This window comes from Lonchura striata, chromosome 4, assembly GCF_046129695.1.
Source record: "Lonchura striata isolate bLonStr1 chromosome 4, bLonStr1.mat, whole genome shotgun sequence".
NCBI lineage: Eukaryota > Metazoa > Chordata > Aves > Passeriformes > Estrildidae > Lonchura > Lonchura striata.
Window position 1 is genome coordinate 14,948,358 of NC_134606.1, and position 26,643 is coordinate 14,975,000.

A 26,643-nucleotide genomic window follows, 5' to 3' on the forward strand; every position below is an offset into this window, starting at 1 on the left:
TAAAAGGAATTTGTATTGAACAAACGCTTCAGCTGTGCATTTTAAACCATTCATTTAAATACTAAAGTATAGCATGCCCCTGTTGTAGTAAAATGCAAGTCTTGAAAAATTCTAATGTCATGATATAAGGTTTTCATGCAATTTTTTATTCAGTGTAAAATGCTGAAATTTTTATCTATAATAGTCTTTAATTTTATTGAATCTGTACATAAGGAACTGCTTTAATGTTGCTAGGCTTACTGAAAAATATTACATACCAGGGTTATATTAAATACACAAAGATGCAGTCATAAATCAGTTAATAAAATTTGCATGCCTTATCTCTTAACATGTTTTTTTTTTTAATTGCTTGAGTAGAGAAGCATTAAGTTGTCGAAATGCCACTCTGTTAAGCAATGTGCATAGTGCAGTTATTCACAGTTGCTGTGAAAGAGAAGACTAAAGCAGTCAGCACTATTTCTGGGTGTCATGAAACAAAAAGTGGCTTTATCCTATTGGAGCTGATCCCAAAGTACACTGCAGATCTTATGACCAGAGAATTAAGGTTAAGAAGTCTGTTCTTGTCAGCTTTAACTTGGGTCAAGGGTATTGTTGGTTAATGTGCTTGGAGTTAAATATTAGCTCTTTATTTCCCTTAGGCAAATTCTAAGCATTGATATTTCATTCTTTTTTCCAGCATAATAGCTAAAACCGATGCATTTGTTTTGTTCTTTGGTTTTTGTTTTCTTTTAAGGTCGCTTGAGTTATCCACATCCGGGGACTGACAATCTTCTGATGTTAAATGGTAAGTTCCAATCTTATAACAGTTTCTAATTATCTCTAGCTTAGCTTAAATCTGACATGTTGGTATAAAATTATACTATTCTATTCTGTTACTGAATTACTTACCTTTAGTCTTCAACACTGATGGGACTGTTGCCATTTCTTGGAGTTAAATGGCAAGAGCTAATCTTGCAACAGGCTTTCATTATATCTAGCTTATTTGAAATCAGAAATGCTCATAATGATGCACTATTCTGTTTTGTTCTCAAGCAATCCAGGGGTATGTTTTCCAAAGAGCTGTAAGAAATCTATTATACTGAAACAGGAATTAGAAAAATAAGAAGGCCAGAAACACATGTTTTTCTATATTGGGTAAATAAAGAGTGAACTAGACACTTTGCTTTACACTCATGTGAAAAATAACATTTTATTTTTGCTGGGGTTTTTGAAAGTGGCTTTTGTCAAGCACGTGTCTAACCGTGAAATATGCTGAAGTTAGAGTTCATGTTCATGTTCCTCTCCCAGTAGGTCAGACTTCATGAACATCTGCTACTCAGTGAAGGCATGAACTTTAGCCTTTGTTCAAGGCTAAAGAAGGAAGCACAGCTTGGTAATCCATCTAAGTCAATAATAAATCAGGGGGTTTGCACATAAGTGTCTTCTGCATTGGGAAAAAATAGAGCTGTAGTGCCACAGCTTCTAGATTAGAAGACATGGAAGCTGTTGTACATAAAGTACACTTTTGTCATTCACTTGATGAGTCTAAGTGTTAGCAGTAAAGATCTCTTAAGAAAAACATATGGCCAGAACACATTTGTTGCTGTTTGAAATTATATGGAGGGGTTTTTTTTGTTATTGTTAGTTTTGGTAGTTTTTTAAATTGCTTTACCCGTTCTGCACAGTCATTTACACATGTGCAAATGGATATAAAATGCAAACAAATATCTGTTTTCCCTGGATAACACTGAGAAAATGTTTAAAATTTTAAGGAAATTAAGCTTTATCTTTATGCCCTGTAAAGGAAAATACTGCATAATGGCCATTTGAAGAAGTAGATCCTTTGATATTGAAAAGGTAACTTTAAGGTAATGATGTGTCTTGAAAAGAAAAATCAGGTACTTAACTATAGAAATAAAATCAGTGTTTAGCCAACTCTGTATCGATATTGATGTCACAGCATTTACAACATTATACTTTCTGTATTTAACTGCAGCTTTAAGACCTGTTCTGCAAGCTGGTTTGTTCAGGTGGTATATGTGCAATAGTCATTGTCTGCTGCTGTACAAGGAAGTGTTAGATGGGAAGGTATGAAGAGAAACTGAATTATTTCAGTAAGATGGCTGTAAGAAATTAATATTTTAATTCATTTAATTTTACTTAGAATGATGAACTTCTCTTTTTAGAGTTTTGCATAAAAAGGCACATCGGAACTATTGTTACTCTGTGGAATATCTAGGAAAGAAGGGGTTTGTTGTTATTGTGAACACTGGAGAAACACAGTGGTACCAGTCTGTCCTAAAACTTTACCACAAAGCTAGAACATGCACTGAAGAATATCTTGCTTTTAATGCTTGTGTGGTTTCTCTTGTACTTTGAAAGGTAGCACTTAGTGTGACTGCTGTCCTCTTTAAAACCTCCAATATTATTTTCATCCTTCAGTAAGTGAGATAAAAATAACAATCTATGTGTTGCAGCACCTTTTAGATACTCAATTTTTTTAAATTATGCCCTTTAGAATTTAGTTCAGAGCCATGCTGTGTAGACACCTATTATCTACCACATAGCTGGTGTGTGATGTAGCTGTCAGTGCAGCCAGAGCAGTCAGGAACATTCTTCAGAGCCCCTTCAAAGTTGGCATGTCTTAACTGCAGCTTTTTGCAACTCAAGAACAGAAGCACTGGAAACAGCTTTTGGGAAGCTCCAGCTGCTCAGACTCTGCACAACCTTTCTTAACAAGCATTGAGGGACTTCCTTCAAATGTGCATTAATGAGAATGAGGGTTTGAACATCTGTTGATGAACTTGTAGACTTCAATTTCCTTCTCCACTTAAGTGGGTTCAAGCTAACATTTCCCTCTCTATCCCTGTAACTGGTGCCTTGGAAGAGATTTGGGAAGAGTTGGTAGTTCAAAGACTCCACATTTGTCCCTTAATTTCTCAGTAAGTACTGTAGTAGCTATGAGGAAGAGCAGGAATACCAGACCTTAATGAAAGCAAATCACAAATATTTTTAAACATCCTCTGCCCATTTATGCATGCACTAATACTTAAAATTGACCCTCTTTGGATTTTAGTTAGAGTAATTTTAGTGAACTGGTATCTCTGGATTCCAGGAAAGTTCTAACATGACCCAGACTGAAATTGTGTCGCCCTTTTAAGACTAAGCACTTCTAGATAAAACTTCTTTTTTTAGGTAGTTTTTCCTTTTCTTAAATGATAGATTTTTTTTTCCCCAACTCATTTAAAATGTACTTACTGGACTGTACCTAATATTAATATTTACAGTTTTCATTATTTAAATTATTGAAATGAACTAAAAGAAACCTGGTTTATGTGTTTTAATAAATTATATATAATTATGTATCTGTTTCAGCTTAAGCTGTAAAAAAACAAAATGCATTTTTAATGACTTATCTCTCAAAAGTAAAAAAAAAAAAATTACTTTGGAGTGGGTATATCTGACTGCAGCTTTCTCAGCTTAGAAAGAACATATTAGAAGGAAGTAATAATGCAAGAGTCAACTTTTTTGGGATGTAGGGTGTTCTTCCCCATTATGGGGTTTCCCCCCTTTGTTATTTTAAAGCATTGAATTTCTTCAGTTGCTGTTGAAACATAATTACCCATTTGATTAGTTTTAGTATTAGACTTCTCACAGATGCTATAACTGGTTGTGCTTCTAAAGAAAGCTTTTTTACTTCAATCAGAAATTACTAAATATCCTATACAGAAGTTGCTAAATTAACTTCTGTAGTCTTATAGGTGTGCCAAGCTTGAATGGTTATAATAATGTCTTTCAGCCTTAAAATCCAGGAAGGTGTTATTTCTAAAGAAATCTAAATGGAATTTGGGCACCCAAATCCAATAGAATAAAAGGGAATTAGGCATCTAAGTCCTTTAGTCTAGACTCTTGGGAAATTATTGCTGTAGCTGTTTATGGATTTCTTTAAATTACAATTATTAATGAAAAAGGCTTCATCATATCTCTGTCACTATTTGATCATTATGTCAGAATGTTAGTGACAAATAGTATTTTATCTTTGTAGGAAGTTTGCCTGGTAGTTTTTCCTGATACACAACATAGTATTTTTAATTCAGCTCAGTCATTCAGTTGAGTTATTGCACTATGTGTATATTTGATCTCTGGTTACGTGTTTGAATTATGTGTCTGAATAAAATGAAACCATATATTTGGGATCTTTGTGGTAGCATTGCTCACATAACATAGTTCTATTGTCTTAGTGTTAGATAAGCATGCACAACAAATGTATTTACTTATGTCTTAAATCTGTGACCTGGTTTACACTGCAGAAAGGGGGATTTTAATTTTTTTGATGGGTATAAGCTGTATTAGTATGTAACTTTAGGGATATAGAAAAAGAAGGTTTTAGCTAAAGGGGAATGACTTTGTTGTTTATACTGCACTCTTAATTTTGGAAGGTTCCAGAGTTACTGGATTTCATTTCATTTGGCATCATTATACTTCTTGTATGTGATGCCTAATTGATATTTTCTAGAATAAGTGTCTTTCATGCATTCTCACTAATTTGAAATCTTTCCAAGTTACTGGCTAATTAAAATATCTGGCTTTATAAAATAAAAGACAAATTTCTGTATGACTTAGTATTTGGACAAGTTAAGGAAAACAGTTTAATCTTTCCTTTCTTGTTGCTATAAATCAGTTATTTGCCTGCAGTGTCTGGCCTTTTCCAAAAGAGCTGTCTTCCCTGCAATTACTTATCTACAAACATGTGCACTGATTATGTGTATGTTAAATACATCTGTATAGTCTTGATGCATAGGTAAACCTGTAATTAACTATATTTATAGAGCTGCCATGCTCTGTAAGCATGCATGTTCTGTAAGGGGTAAAACATTATATGCATATTATTTTAATAAATTCAGAAATTCTGCATTTTTCTAGATGCAAAGTAGCACTAAATCCCTGCCCATACTAGTTTGCACTCTAAATGAGCAAAACAGATAAATTTTAGGGAAGAAGGTTTGTCATACAAGTAATGATGTGACATCGGGTACAGTTTTTCTCCCATTTTCCCTGATTTCATTGTTTTGCTGAAGCAAGAAATGCAGAGATAACTTTGGTACATCGTTGTAATTTCCCTATCTATAAAATACTGCACCATCTACTGTTTTAACTGCATTGGGATTTTTAACATTTTAATCACTCTGTTTTCTCTTAAAATTACTGTTTCCTTTTTTTTGAATGCCACAGAGAAGAAAACTTCAGTAGTTATGTAACAAAATATTTTTTTTACATATCAGCTTGTCTTAACTATGAAAATGTAAGAAAACAGCTGAGCTGGTTTGGTGGGTTGAAAGGGTGGAAGAAAAGAAAAGCAGTATCCTGACACTTGTGCCAAAAGATGAAAATTAGTGTGCATCACTATTACCCTTTGAGAGAGAACACAGCACTGCAGACATTGCTGTAGAAGGGCTGCACTTGAATTTTCCCTGCTTACTCTAGTTTTATTTGTGGATGGAATTTATTTTTAAAAAATAAAGCATGTGGGGGCTAGGCGAGGGCTTAGTGGTGCTGCTGCTAATGCCATGTGGGAGTCACTTTGGCCAGGAGTCAGAGAAGATTTGTACATGCTGCAACACTGACACAGAACTGTGTCTTCTGAGGGCCTGGTTTCAGGGAGAAAACATGTCTGAAGCTCAGCATCAGTCTCCCCAGCTGATCAGTGAGAGAGTTGATCACACAGCAGAATACACTGTTTTGTGGATTCTGTTTTGATGTCGGAAATCTGAATTAAAGTGTTTCCACTTGCTTAGATACCCAGGTCTCTTTCAAAAAGTGTTTTTTTCTGTTTTGGCTTTCCAGTAGAAACTTTAAGGATCTGAAAACCTTTAAGCAAAAACTATTCTCTTCAATAATAAATATTTCAGGTGAGAGAGAATAAGTCTAAAAGCAAGTTCAGTACAAATTGGATAGAAAGACGAAGACTGTTGTGTAAAAATAACTTTCCTAAGGGAGAAAAAACAAGAAAGATATTTTTCAGAGTTCCATAAACAATCCTAGAAACTGAAAGTGAATTTCTAGTCGGAAGAGATCAAGATAACAAAGGGAAAATACTATATCTAATAAAATTTTTGAAAACCCCTAATCAAGTAGGAGGTACCAGGATACAAGTGTTTCATAATATGAGAATGGAACAGTGAATGACATTTATGCATCAGTGATTTTGAGTCTATATGTATTTCAGTGACCCAGAACAACAGTTGCTTTTAGGAGAATTGTATGTATAGAGGCCTCATAAAAGCAAAACAATAATGCCAAGACACAGCAGTCTGTTCCTAAATGTTGCTATGATCTTTTGATTAATAGTAACATCTGTTTGGATACTTAATGTCACTGTGTAATGATTAAAGTAATTTTTCTCAGATATGGGGTCTGTTAAACAGGAATAGAAAATACTTTGTGGAAATGTAACTAAGAAATTGCACAAAGCTTAATAGTTTCTGTATTAGTAATCTGTCTATTTTTAGTTTTTTAGCCTTCAGGCAGAGAAGCAATCAGTATGGTCTTCTGAACTGTAGCTGCAAGCATGATCTCTTTAAGAATCTTGCAAAACTCAAAAGTTAGGAAAATCTTGGATTTACTTGCAGTCTGTGCAAAATTGTTGCTTTGCCTTTGTGCAGTGTTTTTGATACAATGCTATTTCTTGTGACTTGTGCCCTGATTTTGTTTGCTAGTACAAGGCATCTTTTGTTTCAAACAAAACCTTGCGGTTAATTTTCTGCTAGGTCTTTTCATGAAAAAGGAAGGTCACGGCTTACAGCATTTGCATTGTCACTGCAAAGGACTGTACAAACTGTTCCATGTGGACCAGGATGTGTCTGTGATTAATTTAACACTTGCTACATGCTTTTTACAGTAGTATTTTTCTTTTTAGAGTTTCAATACCATATATGTGTTATTTAAGCACTTGTGTAAGATACAAGTCACATTTTTGAGGATGAATTGCAAAGTTCCCATAATTAATTCGTCCATAATTAGCATGAAGTGAAGATCAAGTTTAAAACATTGAAATATTTGAGAGTTTTCCTTACAGCTGGTGTTAACATCAATTTAGTAGTAAAATAGTATGGTATTTATGTGCGACTTTAATGCATTCTCATCTACAATTATCAGTACCAAGTACAGATTCAGATTTTAACTTACTGCTTACCCACATGGTTCTTTGTATCTTAAATATTTTAGTTTGTGGGCATGATTTGACATTTTACAATTTGTCCTTTGTTTGCATGCAGCGAGGAGTTATGGGCGAAGACGAGGTAATTCACTTCCGTTTGTTACAGTTCAATTAATTCTGATCTGTTACTGATCATTATGATTAATTCAGATTATTGATTGTAATTGCTTATCTGCATGTTGTCTGAGTTTGGGGAGGATGGAGGGTGTGAGGGAACGAGGAGTACAGTCTGGATTGTTATGATCATTGTTATGATCATTTTAGAGTGAATTGAAAATCCTTTAATCAGTTAAAAACTGCAGATCTAATAATGATTTAGTTCATGCTAATAGCTACTACTTGCAGTCATTACCCCTTTTAAAAGTATACAGTTTGCTAGTTGTCCTTCTAACTCCTTTTGCTTATGTAGAAGCAGTAGTGCACAGAGTAAAAGCAAAAAGCCTTTCATAAACTTAGCAAGAAATCTAGTAGACTGCTGTTAGAAGTAGTAAACAGTTTTCCCTAGTATAAGCCAATATGTGTTCACTAACCTTGAGAAAACTCTACTGTTTTAACTGTGCTAGGAAGTGACGTGGAGTTGTTATAAAGACCGTGTAAAACATGCGAGAACAAACTACCAAGATCTTTGGTGGCTTCTGGTATTCACTACATACACATCGGTTCATGTGCCTGTCTTGGTCTCTGCATTGGCTCATAACCTGGTGCTCAGCAGCCATAATCTAGAGAGGGATGATGATGTAGATCATGGCCAGTGGATGTAACATTTAGTACAATCATTTTGACTGTTCCTGCCAGGTTCTGCTTATTTTTTTACTGTCATAAAACAAAAAGAAACGAGTGTTTAGAAGGGTAAATCCTTTTATTCATAGTCATGAGAAATGTGAAAGCCTGTTGAAATGGAAAAGCAAATTACCTTTTTGCTTTCTTTATCTGAGAGACTTTTAGAAGTGAAGAGGATGGAGAAGAAAGTAATAGTCACATAGACCATATTACTCTGAAAGTATTTATCCATTGTCCTTCATATCACCTTAGCTCTCAGAGGAGCTACAGTGCTTTTGGCAAACCTTTACCACATTAAAGTAAAACTGAGCTCTCTGATATCACTTCAGAATGGGTTCTGCTTATTTTATTTGTAAAGAATAATTCTCATTGTTCTTAGATTTTAACATGGGTCTGTGGGTAAAAATAAATTATTCTGAGGGTTATTCTAAGACTATTTTCCTTGTTATATACTTGTCTATATTGTAAGATTTACTGTCTGAGAAACATTTCTTTTAAACCAAGCTAAACTGCAGTAATTTTAGATTTAAGATATTGAGAATAACTCTCCTATATTAGTGGAATGTATTAAAATTACCACTTTGCAGTTACCTGCAGGCTCCTACAATATGAGTCTTATTTCTTTCATTATGCACTTCTTCCTGTCCCTGTCATTATGGTAACAGCTCCATCTTCTCCATCATTCACTTCAGTAATTCAGAAATTTGTTGCATCTGACTTTTTTGGTTATGCAACCAAATCTTACCACTTGTTCATATGCATCTTAAAGATTTGATCAGTCTTACTTGCCTTCATAACTAAAATTCATATCTGTAGTATGCAGTTGCTACAGTCATAGATTCAATCTTGCTCCTCTCATGCCTAAATAGCTGATATACAAGAGGAGTCTTCTTGCCTGCTTCATCCAGCTATGTTAGCTATGTGTCTCCATTGCTTACTCACTTTGCTGTTCCATTGAGGACCAGACACATGCTTCCACCTTTCTCGGGCAACTCTGCTGATCTCTTGCAGACCTGTTGAATGTGTTCTTATGAGAAAAAGCATCTCTTGCTCCCCACTAGTGATTCTCAAATATGTCTATTACCAATTCCAATGGAAAAGAGGAGCCTACTAGAGCTTTCTGTATTTGCTGTACTCCTCTCCATTGAGTGTCTGCTGAAGACACAGATATGCCACCATAAAAATGTAGTTAGCATTCTTTGTTACTTGGTACAGTGCTGCAGTCCTGCTTTTAATTTTGTTCTCCTCATGATACTTTATGATATTTGGTTGTTTTATATCATCCTGTGCTTTCATTCAGTTTCTTTGTTGAAATACCACATCAGTGTCAATAGGTATTACTGTAACATAAGTCATTGGTCATAATATTATTTGCTGTTTTCCACCCTTGTCTTTTAGCCACCTGATTCTTAGGTGGTCTTCTGGAAATTAAGGGCTTTCATATTGCTCTCACCCCCAGCTGGTCAGTACTGGATCTGCTGGTAATCCTACCAGGCTAATGTTCTCCTGAGTTGGAGAATTAAAGACTGCAGTACTGCTCACAGCCAAGGTACTGTGGACTCAGCTGTCAGGGACCTACTGGTCCTGACTATGGATTTTCAGTGGGTGAATCTGGAAGAAGTTGTCTATTTAAAATTAAAAACTAGCTTTCTTCTGAGAAATGTGCTACATTGTTTTTTGATTTGGCTTTCTTGCTTCTTTAGGGAAAGCAGTTGAATTAATTAATGATTATTTTTTAAATGTGTGGCAGATAGAGAAAATGGCATTTCAGAAGGAATGGCAATGTGGATTGTTCGTTTTGCTTCACAAAGTCTTGGGGCTTTTTGCAGTTACAAGACTGGCTTTTGAAACTATCATTAATCTTAATGTTGCTGACCAAAGCAATAAAAGATTGAATATGCCAAGATAAATATCCTGGCCTTCTGAATATTTTTTTTTTAGTTATACAAAATTTGTAAATATGAAGTGGGGAAGAAATATGTGGGACAGAATTACCATATTTTCACTTCCCTCTGCAATCTAAGTGTTGGTTTGGGTCAGATAGCATTTGTAAAGCCATCCTGTGAACTTCTCAGATTGTACACTTGCTTTTCAGGGTAACTGTAAACTCACTGGAGATTACTACATGTTAGGAACCACCACAAGGCTTCCCTTCAAAACTGTAGCAAATTGAGAGTGAGAAGGATAAATGAGCATTGTGACTCATTTTTCAACTGTTATATTTTACACATTTACAAAAATTCTTTTACTTTCTTAGAAATTGTGTATATTCTTATGTTAGCAGCATCCTATACCTTTAGAAATACATTTGAAACTTGTGATCGTGATGTTTCTTTCTTCAATTAAAATGTAAGGGGTTTAGACACAGTGTAGTCATTCAGGTGGAAAAAGTTACCAGTTTACCTTGAAGCTAAACCAAAGGCAGACTAACAAAGCTCACTTAAGCAATCTGTAATATTTTCATAAATAAGACCCTTTAATTAAAACAAAATTACCTCTTATCTACGGGATGCAGCAGATCAATTACCATATAATGTAATAGGAAGTATTACACGTAGAGTGATGTCAGCTTGCAATCTTGAAATTCCATTTTGAAATTTAACACATTTTTTCATTCTCCTAATTTTTCTTTAAACTAATGTCAACTTTTCTAATATCTTAGTGTTTTTGTTTTGACTCTCTCAACTGCTATTCCCCATTCCCTAAAATTACAAAACCATGTACTGCCACAAAATTATTTTAATGTACGCTATTATCTTTTCTTTTTAAGGCCGTTCTTCCCTCTTCCCAATAGATGATGGCTTGCTGGATGATGGTCACAGTGATCAGGTTGGAGTCTTGAATTCCCCTACCTGCTATTCAGCTCATCAGAATGGAGAACGAATTGAGCGTTTTTCTCGGAAAGTGTTTGTTGGAGGTCTGCCACCGGATATTGATGAAGGTGAGCTGCCTGAAAACCAAGCAGGCTGTGTTTGGAGGGAGAAACAAAAACAGGTCATGAAAAACCTGACTTAAGTAGTAAAAATAAGCCACTCAGCAAAATAATGTTGTGCAAAAGACTGTAACTATTTGTTCTTTATGTAAGTTGACGGATGTGTTGAGCTTAGTATCATCTTTTTTGGTTTTGGGATGGTGAAGTTGTTTCTGATTCTGCACTTGCAGATTAGAGTTGCATGTAATGCCTGGAGTGCATGCTCCTGCTTATCTTGCATATTCCTTTCAAATACATCTTAGCTCTCCTCTATCCCTGCCTGCTTTATTCTGTAGTCATAGGAAATTTCCATTCGTAAATAAAATTCATATTCTATTTTACTATTACCTGAAGATCTCAGCAGTGATACATAAAGGTTAATATTATTCCTGATGAGAAATAGAGAAACTTAGGCAGAGCAAGGTTAAGCGGCAGAGTACTCTTGATGCGTTGAACAGGGACTGTACTACAGAAACTCAGATTGTTATCCAGTTGAAATTGCTTTGTACACCAGTGGTGATTTGAAGTAATTGTGCTGTTGTAATATGAGTTTCTCCTGTGCAGATAAATGTAAATTGCATGTTAACTTTCTAATGTGAATGGAAGTCCTGTTAGGAGGTTCATGGTAATCCTAGAATAACATGTAAACCAAGTATGCTGACTGTGTTTAATTAGCTTTCAGACATGGAAAGACCAAGTTTTGGTTCCATTTTCATTGAGATGTCTCCTATAATCTACTAAGGGATTTATTTTTATAAGCTTCAGCACAGTTGCCTGTAATACTAATAGTAAATAGAAACACATGGAAATATATTTACTTCTTTCCTTCCTGTTTATATGATGATGGTAGGATATGACTGAAAGATATTGATGATACTTGTGTTTGAGTTGCTGCTTTTACATAGTCTAGAATATTTTTAACCCATGGCCAAGGCTTTTCCAGTCACTGACATGTGGGTGTGACTGGGATAGAAAATCTCAGAAAGTTGTGCAAGGGGCATAGTATATCTTGCAACAAGGCTATTCATGGTTGTTGGAAACGCCTCTAAATAGACAATTTTAAATTTCTGTCTCTGTTATAGGGCAGATATCCTGTATATATTTCCTATATATAGGAAACTGCTAGCATGTGAATTGTGTTGTTACTTGGTATATAAATATCTACTTATAAAGCTCTGAACTCTACGTCACTAAACAGTAAATTTGATTTCATTCAAACTAGATTCTGATTTAAATTTAGGAAAGTACCACACAAGTTTTCATGAGTGGCTTCAGTTGCCCATATGCTTCTGAAATACTGCTGGTTTTAAGCAATAAAAATCAAATGCAAGATTAAAATCACCAGAAATACATTGTATAAATATTAGCACACTGGTAGATGAATCTATTTAAGTCTTTTGTTTATGAAACTTGTAAATTTTGTTTTTCTTCACATGAAATGTCAGCCTTTGCTAGAAGCAAAGATCTTTCCTTGGTAGTATTTTTTTACTGAGTTATTTAATTTCCTTTAATTGCAACTATTTTACATGTTTTTAGATGAAATTACTGCCAGCTTCAGACGATTTGGACCCTTGGTAGTAGACTGGCCTCACAAAGCAGAGAGCAAGTCCTATTTTCCACCAAAAGGTAAGAGAGTGAGAAGGTTTTGCCCTGTTACTGAGTGCAAATCTTTCTCTGGGAAACTGTCTCATCTTCTTCCAAAGGGTATAATGTAGAGGCCCTGTGAACAGTTAAATCAGTTTCAGTGCAGGTCCAGGTGTGGTTCCTTTACATACTGATCTAAAACCTGTTGTTTTGTTACTGAGCCTGATCAGCTCAAGGCTCTGTAGTTGTATGCATCATTGATCATCACTTCTGTATTTGTATTTCTGTCTAGCTTCCAAAATTGAGGTTTGATCAAATTTTTTAAGACAAAATCTTAGATAAAATTTTTCCTAGGAAGTTAAAGGCAGATGCAGAAGGATGCATTTGCTTATCTGGTCAAGATAATCAAATATGCATCTTTCACTTTAAGGATATGAACTTCCTGTTGAAGCTCTAATCTTTTTGTTAAATGATTAAATATTGATTTTTTTTGTATATATATTTCTAGTGTTGCTGTTAGATAAGATTTTTTACTATTACTTAAAAAGTGTTGGAAAAACAATTCTATAGATCAAGTAGTTAAGTCACGTAGGATATCTCTGTAAATGTACAGACATGTAGTATTACATATAAAATAAATGCAGATGTATGATCTAGACACAAAGGCAATGCAGAAATTATTGATTTTTGTAGAGAATGCAGCAATTTATTCCTTCTGTGGAAGTGACAAATGTAGGTATAGTTCTTTTGCAAACTGATTCTTTATTTATCTTTGCATCTATGCTGGGGAAAAGACAGGATTATTATCCCCAATGGGCACTCTAAAGAGTGGAAAATGGAATTGAAAGCATTTGAATAGCATTTATGAATGCTACATGGAAATTTTAAGACAAACAAAGAGACTTTGGCTTTTTGGATTGTCAGGCCAGCCCACAAAGCTTCTGTCAAGTTAAATTTGATTATCTTAGACTGCATCTCTCTTCATAAATTACCAAGAGAAATTCCCAAGGAACTCTTTGAAGAAGATGCATCTCACAGAGTCTGTGATGAATATATAGAAGACAGAAGATGTAATATATTCTTACCTGAAAGGAATGGATTCTGGCATTTGTTTCCAAGGAGATAGTCCTATCTCAGCATCTGAACATCTTAAGGATGTATTTTCAGACTTCCTTATTTGATAAAGGTTTTTCATGCAGTAAGAAAAAAACCCAAACTGTGTTGTAAGTAGAGTTTCGTAAAGGCAAAGAATACAAATAGAAGAACTTCAGTGCATTGGTCTAATTAATTCAGGAAACATTTGCAACCTAAGTGCTAAGTTGATTTCCCATGATTAACTGATCCTTACTTGAAAAATAAAAGCATTTAATGTTCTTTCTTAACGCTTCAGCCTAATTTTTAGTTTGCTATATTATTCAGTATTTTTTGTATGTAGCCTAACACATTTAAAATACAGTGTTGATTTCTCTTTGTAAATACTCTGGAAACATACAACTGCTGAGTGTTACTGTGTACATATCTCTTTTGTTCAGTGCAATATATATGACCCATAATTATTTTGTAGAAGAATTTAATTAAAAATTGTCTTTCATTGGTATTACTTGTGTGAACAGACAAGGACCATGTATACATATATTAATAAGATGTCTGAAATGGCTACGGATAGGCAAAATAAAGCTTTGAGATCAATCAGTAAAAATCAGTTGAAAATTCCATACTATATTAGTTCAGGGAATTAATGTTTTTTACTCTTTTCAATCTCCAATTTCTGAATTGTCACTCTGCATGAAATTAATTCAGTGTCCATATTTTTCTTTGTTCAGTTTCTTTAGAGATTTGCTATAGTATTGCTTTCCAAAGACATCTCAGAATTAGGCCATTCTGGACTAATTAATGTAAGTCTTCTCTGTGGGGAAGAGATGGAGCCTGTTTTGTTTTTGGTTTTTTTTTGGTGGGGTGGTTTTTTTTTTTTTGTTACTGTTCAGTTTTCCAGGCTGTGCTTCCTTCCAAGCTCTCTGCTTGCAGAAGGTCCTGAGGGAAGGCCAAATTCATAATAAGTGTTTCCTTGCTGAAAGAATTTCAGAGAGTGTCTTGATCCATCAAGCCTGGCTGCCTCCTGAGAAGCACCAATTGCTTGTTCTTAACTAATTGCATTTTGTGTTGGTTCACCACAAAATTAGATAGAAACATAACAGGAATTTTTACAACTTTACACTGATCCTACAAGGAAGCTCTGTTCTGGAAAAAACTTCAGTTGAGCTCAAAGTACAAAGTCTGTAACAGTGATCTGCCAACTGTGATGCAGGATTCCTTCCTTTCTGACTTGCCACTGTTTATCATAACTCATGTTATTACGTAGTTGGCAAATATACTTATTTGTGAAACAATACACATGTCCAAAGTAACTTTCGGGATTGAGGACTCCTCCTTCTGATAATGAAGTTCAGAAAGAAATGGTGCCATAAAGATACGGAAATTCAAAAAATGCCTTGCAAAATATGTCCAGTTGTTTGTGACCTCTGTACTATTTATAGTCTGAGAGGATAATCTGATTTAAATAGGACACTGTGCCCAGCCTTATTTTAGCTGGTTGTTTCTGCTGCCTTGTATGACAATTGTGCAGTAACTTCTTTCTTCAAGGTTCCCAGTTGCTAACTCAGAGCTAACTAGCTGAAAAACTCAAGTTGGAAATGTTCTGCTTCTAGTGTCAGAAGCAAAACCCCAGATCCATACAAGTTCTGTTAAACTTGTTACCTGCTAGTTTGATCACACTGAATAGGATCAAACTTGGGATTTAGACAAGTAATTGTAGGTATCTTCATGTGTGATTAGTGTCTAATCTTCCTTTAATCAATGTGAATCTGGCCAGTACAGCCAGTGAATCACAGGGGGCAATTCAGGTCAGTGTAACATACGCACATTGTGCTTGATTCATTTACCCAGACTGAGGATATCTAAAAGACAAGATACATGGGTCTCACAAATATAGTGCAGCACCACATTTTTTTACTTCATATGTGTTCTGGAGTTTATCCTCCATCAAAGATGACTAACTGAAAAACTGAAAGAAGGGCTCTGTAGATCCATTGTCTGCATTAACCTGCAGTTTGGACTGATTCTTTCTGATTTAAGTTAAGGTGCAGCAGTCTCTAGGCAAGAATTTCACTACACTTGAGACCATTTGGTGCCCTCAGACTATGGAGAGTCTGTCAGGACAGTGGAAGAATCAGCCCCAACACAAAATACCGCTCTAGTCACTGGCATGGCAGTACATAGGCAGTGCCATGCTGCCTTGCACTGATTTTCTTGACTCCTCCTCTTAAGCCATTAGTGACAGGAATTAGCTGGAGGTTGATAAAACTTAAAGCTGCTCTCTGATTTCTACAAAAAACATGCATAACAAGAAGCATATTTTCTCCCTCTGGTGAACTTTCATGTTACTGTTGAATAAAGAATTTTTTTGCTTGCTAAGAAAATCATGTTAGCATTAATCTAGTCCAGAATGCTTTGCTTTTTATTTGTTCTTTACATCATGAATTCCAAAATAAAATTTTTAATGAATACCATAAAAAGTTCTAATTTGGTAGGACTCTTCAATCGACTCAGCTTTTCAAACTTACCGGATGTGCTTTCTGTTCCGGTGCTCACCAATCCAGCTCTTTAGTGAGCATTGGAAATCATTGAAGATGTAGAGCTGTGGAGAAAAAGTACAGACAGACCAGTTTGATGGTACAGTCTATACCCTTTGTCTTCTGAGGGAAGTAGTACAGCTGAGCTCATGACAGAAGGCTTTCTGAGGCCTTTAATTAAGTGGGATAAACCAAGACATGAGTACATGTTTTTCAGATGAGGTTGAGAAGGTAGTATTAATGTGTGTTTTTTCTATTGCTTTCCTTTCCATGTCAGGAATGGTAGTATGAAGTGACCCTTAGATTAGCTCAGTTGTTTAGAGCATGGTGTTAATAACAATTCAAGTTGTGGATTCAGTCCCTGTGTGGGCCATTCACTTAAGAGCTGGACTCAGAGATTGTTGTGTCCCATCCAACTGAGAATATTCTGTGAAATCTGTAATAATCTTTATCACTCCTTGAGTTTTTACTTGAATTTTTTATCTTTTTGCAAGTTGCTGCAGTTAAGCATATTAATAGCTGCAGACGTAGAGGTGGTATATATAGAGACACTTATTTTGTATATCTGGAGCTATATGGCAGTATCTTTGAACTGCATTAGGAGAAGAGCTGATGAAAAATCAGTATCTGGATAATCTTTGTATGTCTGATTCTTTAGACAGTATCCTGTGCAATTAAATCTTTGATTAATTAAGTTATTGTACTTCCATCATTCTTGTACTGGGCTCTCCATTCAAACTGGAATGTGTGTGTCCTTCTGAACAAGGACAGTTACATGGAGCTTATCTGACCCATGCCAGTTGGCACATGCCCTCATTCACTGAGTTTTGCATGGGTAGTACATGGATTTTAAATTCTGTGATAAATACTGTATATATCCCCATTAAAACAGATTTTGAATCTAAACCTACTGCTGATTAAACTTAAGTTAAACAGGTCATCATTTAAAAATTAACAGTTCAGCTGTGAAGAATAGAATTTACAAGAAAATGCCTCAGCCCAAGTTCAAAGATTCCCTATGACAGATTTGTTATGAAATGAAATAAGATAAAAATAAAAATATAGAATACATAAAATCCTGTTGTGTGTCCCTTTTTACATAGCTGTGATGGGACTATGGTATTGGGGTAAGAAATCAGGTACAACTTATTGGAAGGACCTATATAGACCTTACAGCTTTTTCTTAAAATCCTGTTCTTGTTCCCACATGTCTAAAATCAGTTGTGCATTCTTAAATCTTACATTGTTAATGCACTGATTCTTTAATGGTCTTCAAGATACACCCTACCACCTTTACCTTACTGACCTACAGTGTCTGCATTAAGAAGTGGCTGGTGGTTAATTAGCTTCTCTCAGAAATACAGCAAGATTTCCAAAAGGCTTGGTAAAGCATCCATGATCCCTTTTCCCAAGACCTCTCTAGAACAGCTGCTTCAGCATTTACTTCTCCATCAAAGTCATAACTTCATGTGAAAATTCTAAACTTGATAGTAATCTCAGAAAGAAATGTGAGTTATGGTCTCTTTAAAGTTTATTTTAGTATACAACCCTAATTATGCTCTTGGGTTATTTGTAAAGTAACACATGTAGTGTATCTCATGCTGTAACTGTGAACGTAATGTGTCAGGTTCTTTGCTTGTCTGTTTGGTTTTATGTAGCATTAAATAAGCATTTTAATTTATTTTTTTTTTAGTGTTTGAAAGGTTTGCTGGGTCACTTACGTAATAAAATACTTTGATCTAATCTCCAGAATAGAGATTAGTCCTTTGTGCCAAGTCGGATTTTCATTGTGTAATGTCCGTTGCAGCCAATGAATGATGTTTAGCCTAGACTTAGCAGTGCATGATAGAGCAGACATGTTTGCTTTTGTTTGGTTATTAGTCTCATCTGACAATTAGTTTACAGATGGAAGTTCTGTTAATTATAGAAACACAGTACATAGTTAAAGAAGATGACTAATACAAAATAATTGGTTTGGCTTTCTTTTTCTTTTGTATGGAAGAATGAGTGGCAAAGACAATTCTATAAAATAAAGATGAGATAAAATCAATCAATTGGTTTGGGTTTTTTTTCCAGGTTATGCATTCCTCCTGTTCCAAGAAGAGAGTTCTGTACAGGCCCTGATTGATGCCTGCATTGAAGAAGATGGAAAGCTCTATCTGTGTGTTTCCAGCCCCACTATCAAGGACAAGCCAGTAAGTACACAGTCAATAGCCTGCAGGCTAAGGCTGTCATCTGTCTAAAGCAGCCTTGGAAATTATGAAGATGAAAAAAATCAAAAGTAAACTTCTGTTGGCAGAGCTCAACGTCTGGAGTGCTTGGGTTGTTTTAAAGTTGTAATATTTTGAATTAATAGAATTAAAACAAAGCATCTAGACATGCTACAGTAATGAGGTTATGACTGACAATTTATATAGACTGGTAAACATATTTCCACATCGTAGTGAAACTTAAAGTAGGATACTGTTTTCTTTCCCAATTTAATAGGTTCAGATCCGTCCCTGGAATCTTAGTGATAGTGACTTTGTGATGGATGGTTCGCAGCCACTTGATCCTCGGAAAACAATTTTTGTTGGAGGAGTCCCTAGACCATTAAGAGCTGGTGAGTAGAATCTGTGGAAGTTTTTAAAAGTAAGAAATTATTAGAAATAATTTGTACTATGCATAATATTTTGTAGCTATACATGGATAGTTGTAAATTGAACAGTCTTGATAGTTTTAGCCACAGTACAATATTCATGTATTCTTAAATTTTTTACTGTCTGGGTTTAGCCATAAATCACAAATCATCAATGAGATTTGCTGGAAAGTGTTACCTCTGTATAGCTGTAGTGTAAGCTGTGTCACAAGAGGCATAAAACAGTTTTAACTAATGCTATGGAAACATCCCTGCCCTGCTCCATGACAATGGAGTGGTATTTGTACCTGCTTGTAATTGTGCATTAGCTACTCTTCTGCTGCTATCAGGGTACAGGCACAAACACCAGTGACAGAGTACTTGAACAAGTAGTCGTAGAGGGAAAAGGAAGAAATTCAGAGAGCTAGCACAATCTTTTATGGCACAACATTATAGGAGATTGCAGACTCTTTCTAGACTCTTGCCAGAGGTGTGAAGGAAAAAATAAATGTTTCTGTAACTGGGGAATGGTTGATGTGGAGCCTGGATAGTCTGCTTTTTCAAATTGTCTGCAGTAGCCTTTTACAATGTTTTAGGTGGCCTTCTAGTAAGTAGGTTGCGATGAATGTTGGAAGTAGAAGCATACCATGCAATGGTTCAAATTCCCTTTGTTGTTAGAATGGCTTCTGTATTTCATTTGTCTTTCATAGCTAGTAAAGAATTTTATTCTTAGAGAAAGATGAACTTTTAGATGAAACATGTAAAAAACTGACAAAAAATTGAGATACAAAGGATCTGAAATTTTTCTATCTTGCACCTGCAATGTTCAGGCTTTTTTTGGTATTCTTTTTTTAAGACTCTACTTTTGACTGTAATACAAGTTCTGTAAATGAGTATAAACACAGTATGTTCCAAGTACAGATTATTTTTTCTTTAAATTCAGTCCAGTGCTCCATTTTACTGTGCTGAATGGCTGTGATAAATTTAATGTGGATGCATTATTATGTTCAGCTTGCAAATGCCCTGTATATGTGAAAATGAAACTTTTATGGCAGTGTGAAATAAGAATAATGACTTCACAAAAGCAGTAAAACTTAAGGAGACTCTTCAAACAGATATTGAACATCAAGGACTGCTGACACCTCTATATCCTAAAACAGAGGATTCTAATTCTGAAAAATCAGTGTTTTCCACTCCAGTGAATTGAAACTGAATTCAGTATAACCTGGCAGTCAGAGGATTGCCAAGGTACTTGATCTGTAAAATTTGCAATTTTTGTTTCTCTGAACTGCAGTAAATATGGTAAGTATAGCACTGTAGAGATAATCAAGTTCTGTGTGGCTGATGAAAAGATGCTAACTACATCTTTAAATTCAAGTAGGACATTGCATTAGGACAGCTAGAGAACATGCACCAAGGAATTTGTGGCATGAGGATCTATGTTATACAGCTTACATTCCAATGCCTGGCTAAAAAGTCTTTTGCTGTAATCCTCTGAAGAAAACTGCCCTGGAATTCTAGTCCCATGTTATCAAGAACATACCATTCCATTGTTCCTTGGATATATGTACTCACAGTGTGAAAGCTCTTTCTGCTAAGTAATTAATAGCTTATTTAATATTATTTCTTTAATATTTTTTAATCTTGTTATTGCTGTTTCATTGGCTCTTGCAAAATTAATAATTAAAATTACCTTTTCTGGTATTTTTAGACAGGAGTGTACAAAGTTTGTAGTGTAAGAACAGTTTGAATAAATGCTGTTTTGTTTCTTAATAGTGGAATTGGCTATGATCATGGACCGTCTCTACGGGGGAGTTTGTTATGCAGGAATTGACACTGACCCTGAGCTGAAATACCCAAAAGGTGCTGGGCGTGTTGCTTTTTCCAATCAGCAGAGTTACATTGCTGCCATCAGTGCTCGGTTTGTTCAACTTCAGCATGGCGATATTGATAAACGAGTAAGTTACACAGAAATGTAAAAAAAGAGCTTTGCACTGGAAAGAAACTTCTCAGAGTGTGGTTTAATTGCATGTGATTTGCATTCAAGCCAGCTTCTATTTTTTTTTAGCATCCATGTAACTCTACTACTTTCAGGAGTATGCCTGAATGCCCCCAAACAAACAACATGTTTCCACAGAGCAGCAGTTTGTTCCTTTGACATATGTTGGACCATATGTTCTTCCCATTCTGGAGTTCCTTGTTTTGTTGTGTACAGGCAAAGGGCTTGAAAATCTCTCTCTCCCATGTTCTAATGAAACCAAATACTGTGATAATTCCTCCGTCATTCATAAGAAACTCACTGACTTCAGATTAGCTTGATACTTAAAACTGCCCTTAATTTCAGCCATAATTGTCAGTGCTCAGAAAATTGGTCAGGTTCAACACCTAAAATACAAAAGGTCTTGTTTTTTCTGTTTGAAAGTCTTCCTAGTATTTACCAGTGCATATTTCTATTTGTTACAGATGCTTATTCCTAGGAAAAGTAAAATTAACTTATATTAGAGACTAGTGAACTTCATAGTTCCTAATTAGAAATATAAGAGTAGCAAAGAAAATTGACATCTAAATTGTATTAGTTTTAAGGGTCACTAGTTTTGATGTCAAAAGCTGCAGAGATAGCCTGGCATTAATAGGTGTTCTTAAAAACAAAAAACTATGGTCTTACAGGAAGAAGGGTCAAGTAAGTAAAGTAGTTCAAGATCTAGTCTCCTCTACAGATCAAAGGCACAGGAAAAAGAAAGTAGTACAGTTAACAGAAGTCGGCTCTAGGGAGGCAGCATGTGCTTCTCTCCTTTCAAAGAGAGTAATTCATCTTTATGCATGTGTCTCAAATGCCACTTTCCTTATGAGCTGAAATCCCCAGACATGGTCCTTCCCAGAGGATGAATGGGTGTGGTTGTGGGGAGTCATCTAGGCTTCAAATTAGATGTGATGGCTACATTTTGGTCATGGCACTGCTATCCTTGTGACTTACAGCTGTCCTTGCTTTATAACTGTTTTTTGGATACTTATGTAAAAGAAAAAATGGCCTTGATGCTGTGATTGGGTGAGAGGATATAAAACTGTTAATCATCTTGCATTTGAGTATTTGGACAAAATGGGAGTAATGACCAGAATCCAGAATTTCCTGCAAAGAAATGCTAAATGAGTCATTTACCTTTAGAATTGGATATTACTAAGTTTGTTTGAGGAACTCTCTGACGGGCATTTGTCTGTGAAGCCACCTGACTTGGGAATTGAGATATGGAGATGGTTCCAATCCAAATTATGTTTCCCTCAAAAGTGGGAGACATGGACTTGTACCTTGTAAAACAATGGGGAACTTTTATCTTGGTCTTCCTCTTCCCATGGGAAGTGTGTCCTTTGCAGTAGAGAGCTGTATGGTAGACTGGCAGTACCCTCTTGTAAGAGAAGACATGATCCTAACTGAAGTCTGCAGTTGTACATACGTTGTTTTGCTGTTTTTTGGTTTTTTATGATAGGTCACCAGAATCTTAAGGGCTCTTTGGATGCCAAGCAGGCATCTGAAGTGACAATGCTTGCTGTTTGCAGAGAAAAGGATGTAGGTTGTTAATGCTCTTGGAGCTTGGGGGAAAAGAAAAACCGACACAAAATCTGCAAATGCTGTATGTGAGAAGCACAGTATTTTGACTTATTTCCATTAAAACTTAATTTATAAAAATAGTACTCAATGATTTCTTTAATCACAAGTTACCAAAAAAAAACCCAAAACGCAAACAAGAACCAAAATAATCCAAACAACCCCTGCCAAGCATAGTTAGAATCTGGGGATAGCTGTTCATGGATTGGAGACATTGAGGGGCAAAGGCAGGAAGATCTAGGTTTTCTGTTTAAATATCTGAATTCATAAGGTTGCTTTTTTGAAATAATTTATATTCTTTCTTTAGTGGTGCTTTCTAACACTTGAACAATTACTCTCTTGACTCAAGTATTCTCTTAAATTTGGAATTTCCACATTTTTATTGCCATCCTCATTTTTTTTCTTATTTTAAAAAATGTGTACTACTCCTGAGGTGTTTCACTGGCAAAATACACCTGTCCCAAATCTTAACTAAGTTAATGAACTTGTCTTTAACTTCCATGATGGAGAAAGTTTATGAACTTCTTCATTTACCTGAGAGGAGGGTTAATCTATACTTTTTAAATCATCTTCTTTAATTAAACCATAAGGTCAATCCTTAATTATATAATTCCATATATTTATTAGCACCCAGTTATTTGCATTACTGAAGTGTCATAGAAAAGAGCATCATTTTAGGGAACATCTTGAATCTTAGCTGAAAGTATGAAAAAGGCTATTTTTAGAAATACTGTTTTACCTCCAGGAGCTTTTACACTAATGCCTTTTCAGGCTCTGAAAATATTCTGAAATCAGTACTACTGCTGATTAATACATGAGCAAGCAGTGAGTATAAATCTTTAAACCACTAGTTCTGTAAATGAGGAAGACAGTCCTACTTCCTTCTCCTGAGGTGTTTGTATGTGTTGGCCAGGAAGGTAATACAGTCTGTATCTCACTGAAGTCCTCAAGGCAGAGCCTGTTCTGCCCTTTACCTCAGCATTGCCTTTCCATACCAGTTATATCCAGTTTCTGTAGGTCTGCTGTCCTTTCACATTCCTTTCATAACCAGGTTGGTCTGTGTAGAAGTCTTTTTCAGTTGCTAAATTTTGCAGTTCACCTGTTTATCCTTCTGAACTTCAGTTCAAAGTATTTATAGCATTTTTTTGCACATACTTTTTCTGACCTTAATTGGAAATCTTAGTGCCACAGTCACTTGACCAACATTGTCTGTGATCATAACTTCTTCCTTAACTGTTTTCTGTAGCTTCTCTCCACGTTTTTTGATGTGTAGGTATATTTAGTTTGTCTAACAGATGTTTTTCTTCAGCAAAATAATGTTCATCCTGTTCTATCACGTATGAAAGCTCAGCTCCAAACATTTATTTGGAGCTTCAACTCCAAACAATTCATTAAAATACTGTTAAATTTCATATGCCAGCAGTCTGCATCCACGTCTTGTAATATTTCCATTCCCCAAAGTGCTTCTCTAATATTTTGAAATCATCTTTGTACTGATCTTGGTGCATTAGTGCACTGAAGCTTGAAATAAATGCTGCTTCATGCTTTCAGTAATTCTGAGCCATGAACAAAGTCACCACGTAAGGTACCTGTTTATTGCAAAGTTTGAGTGTAATTGGTGATAAGGCAGGTCATTGTAGTGAAATAAGAAGTAGAGCTCATACTGAATATAGATTACTGGAAGACACTTTGACATTTCTAGGATGGCCTCTACTTCTGAAGCTAACAACATGAAGCCTATTCAGCTGTAAAACTTCAGGGTAGGGAGCTGGATGTGTAAATTTTTTCCTCTGGAAATACACTGAAAAAAGTATCATTTTAAAGTTCTTAGTATTTCAGGCATATTCTGTCTGAGTATAGAACATAGAATCGATGTCTATATGTAGTGGTCTTCTGAGGTATTAGTGTCCAAGGATAAAAATCCTATGTGACAGTGGGGAAAATGTGGAATACAATACATTCCTTAATGACTGCATCAACTCATTTTGTGTTTTGTTATGAAGTATTTCTTCCTGTCTGATCACAGTCTGTAGCAGTACAGTTATGCAAAGGCATAATGTATATTTACCACTGGACTCCTGCCACTTTTCCACTCTGGCAGTCAGATGAGTTTGGGAGAGAGAAGCTGTGTAAGACAGGTGTTTGTAGCTGTCTGTAGACTTGCAAAATGATCTTTAAAAAAATATTTTCAGAATTGTATTGAATACAAATTCCTGTACAGTTCAAAGCCACAGAAAGAGAAAGTAATAGATTACCAAAATTGGTAGTGCCAAATTTGACCATATTTTTAAAATAATTTGACCATATTTTAAAAATAGGGAGTGAATTTATGGTGAACAGCTCTGCTAAAAGATCTGCATTAGAGCTTGAAGAAAGTACTTTTAATTTGCATACAAATGTAGAACATGCAGAGACACTTGTACTTAAAATTCTTCATTAAAGGGTAGTCTCATATGCTTAGTTATTTTTTTGCTAAACTGTGTAGAATTAATTATTATGTTGATGTCCAGTTAGGAGGTCTTTGAGTGATTCTGGTTTTTTCCACACTTAGGTCCATAATATCATTTGCAAAGGACTCTCTCCCAGGGTAAATTAGGGGAAGTTTTTGATGTAGCTGTTAATTATATGCACAGTGTACTTCTAAAGACCTGCCTTGAGTGTTCTGCAGTATGGATGGGTCTGTAGGTGATAAATGATAACGAGTAATGACTGATCAGTTATATAAAGGCTTTAATACAACTGACTGCAGACTTCAGGGGGTTTTTTGGAGTCCTTTTTTTTAAACCAGAGAGAAATTAATGGCTTCATACAACTTCAAGTAGAAGCAGTTATTAATGGGAATTGTTTCTGTTTTGCTCCAACAGGTGGAGGTAAAGCCATACGTGTTGGATGACCAGATGTGTGACGAGTGCCAGGGTGCGCGGTGTGGTGGGAAGTTTGCTCCTTTCTTTTGTGCCAATGTCACTTGCCTGCAGTATTACTGTGAGTTTTGTTGGGCAAACATCCACTCTCGTGCAGGACGTGAATTCCATAAGCCATTGGTAAAGGAGGGGGCTGACCGCCCACGTCAGATCCACTTCCGCTGGAATTAAACATGGTGAACCAGCATCTGCATAAGGAGAGAAGGGTGCATGTGGCTTACTGTGTTTGAAGATACTGACATGCAGAAGAAATAAGTGCATTCTTCTGCTTTTCACCCCAGCTATCAATACATGCATCTTTATCAGCAGCCAAAACACTACAAGCCTCTTGTTTTTCACCAAAACCCTACATCTCAGGCTTACTAATTTTTGTGATATTTTCATGTTAAAATAAAATGTTTTTTTGTATTTTCTCCAAGTTATTTTTATATGTAAAGTTAAAACTAGATATGAGAATGTTTTTGCGTAGGGGCACACAGTCTGCTGCTATATTTAGTGGGTGAAGCGTGCACTTATTTCTAAACATGGGTTTTTAACTTCAAGATCTGCCCCAGTAATTTACCAAAGGTAGCAAAATAGTGAAGATGGAATATGTCTGCTACAAAAGCTTATTTTTATTGTTGTTGCTATTTTCAGTGTATACATAAACTAAAAATTAGGGTTGATTTTTTGCTCTCCATTTTGACTTGCAAGAAATAATACCTCAAGATAATCTGATTTATTAGCTATTTTTAAACATTTTTAATCACAAGCTGTATTAGCTTTGCTGCTATATAGGTGTTATGTGTAATGCCACCTATTAATACGGGATTGAAACGTTTAAGACACACTGCATTACAGATTAAATGCAGGCAGCACAATATGGCCTAAACTGCCATAGTTTTAGAATGTGAAAAAATTGCATGTTTACTTACCTGTATACACCATATGCATGCACTAGAACTATTAATTAACAAGAGGTGAGTTATTGCAAATGTTCAAAAAAAAGGCTCTCTTGAAACTAGGTAGCATGAGCAAATTTACAAAATTTCTTACAAAAAACAAACTTGCATGCATTATTGTGACTGAAGTAAAAAAATGTCCTACATGTGTACAATATGCAAATTAGTTTTAGACTAGAAAGTGCAGCCATTTTGTGACCTGGTCAGTAGTGGAATTCAATTTTATGCAGACTGGATGTAATATTGTAATCCCTGTGCAATTTTGTGATGTGTGCTTCTACTTAATGTGGCGTGATGTAGTATAGATACAAGTTTGAGTAAAAAGCTAGCATTTAAAAAGTTCTTTTAAGCCCCTTTGATTGTTCATGGTTAAGATTTCCTCTACAAACCAAAGATGGCCAGCA

The 26,643-nt window shown here is 35.5% G+C and overlaps 1 protein-coding gene across 2 annotated transcripts in view; it reads left to right on the forward strand.

Annotated features, from left to right (window-relative positions):
- Window positions 1-26,643, forward strand: part of CPEB2 (cytoplasmic polyadenylation element binding protein 2) — a 50,492-nt gene that overhangs the window by 21,299 nt on the left and 2,550 nt on the right. Inside the window, exons 4-11 of one of the 2 annotated variants that reach the window (XM_021554411.3) lie at window positions 734-784; window positions 7,254-7,277; window positions 10,746-10,916; window positions 12,483-12,572; window positions 18,236-18,354; window positions 18,647-18,761; window positions 20,553-20,734; window positions 25,242-26,643. The exon at window positions 25,242-26,643 is cut by the window's right edge and continues 2,550 nt beyond it. In XM_021554411.3, the coding sequence (XP_021410086.2) occupies window positions 734-784; window positions 7,254-7,277; window positions 10,746-10,916; window positions 12,483-12,572; window positions 18,236-18,354; window positions 18,647-18,761; window positions 20,553-20,734; window positions 25,242-25,469 (980 nt within the window). In that variant the 3' untranslated portion in view covers window positions 25,470-26,643. The remainder of the gene's footprint in view (window positions 1-733; window positions 785-7,253; window positions 7,278-10,745; window positions 10,917-12,482; window positions 12,573-18,235; window positions 18,355-18,646; window positions 18,762-20,552; window positions 20,735-25,241) is intronic. The other variant, XM_021554412.3, reaches the window with a different exon arrangement.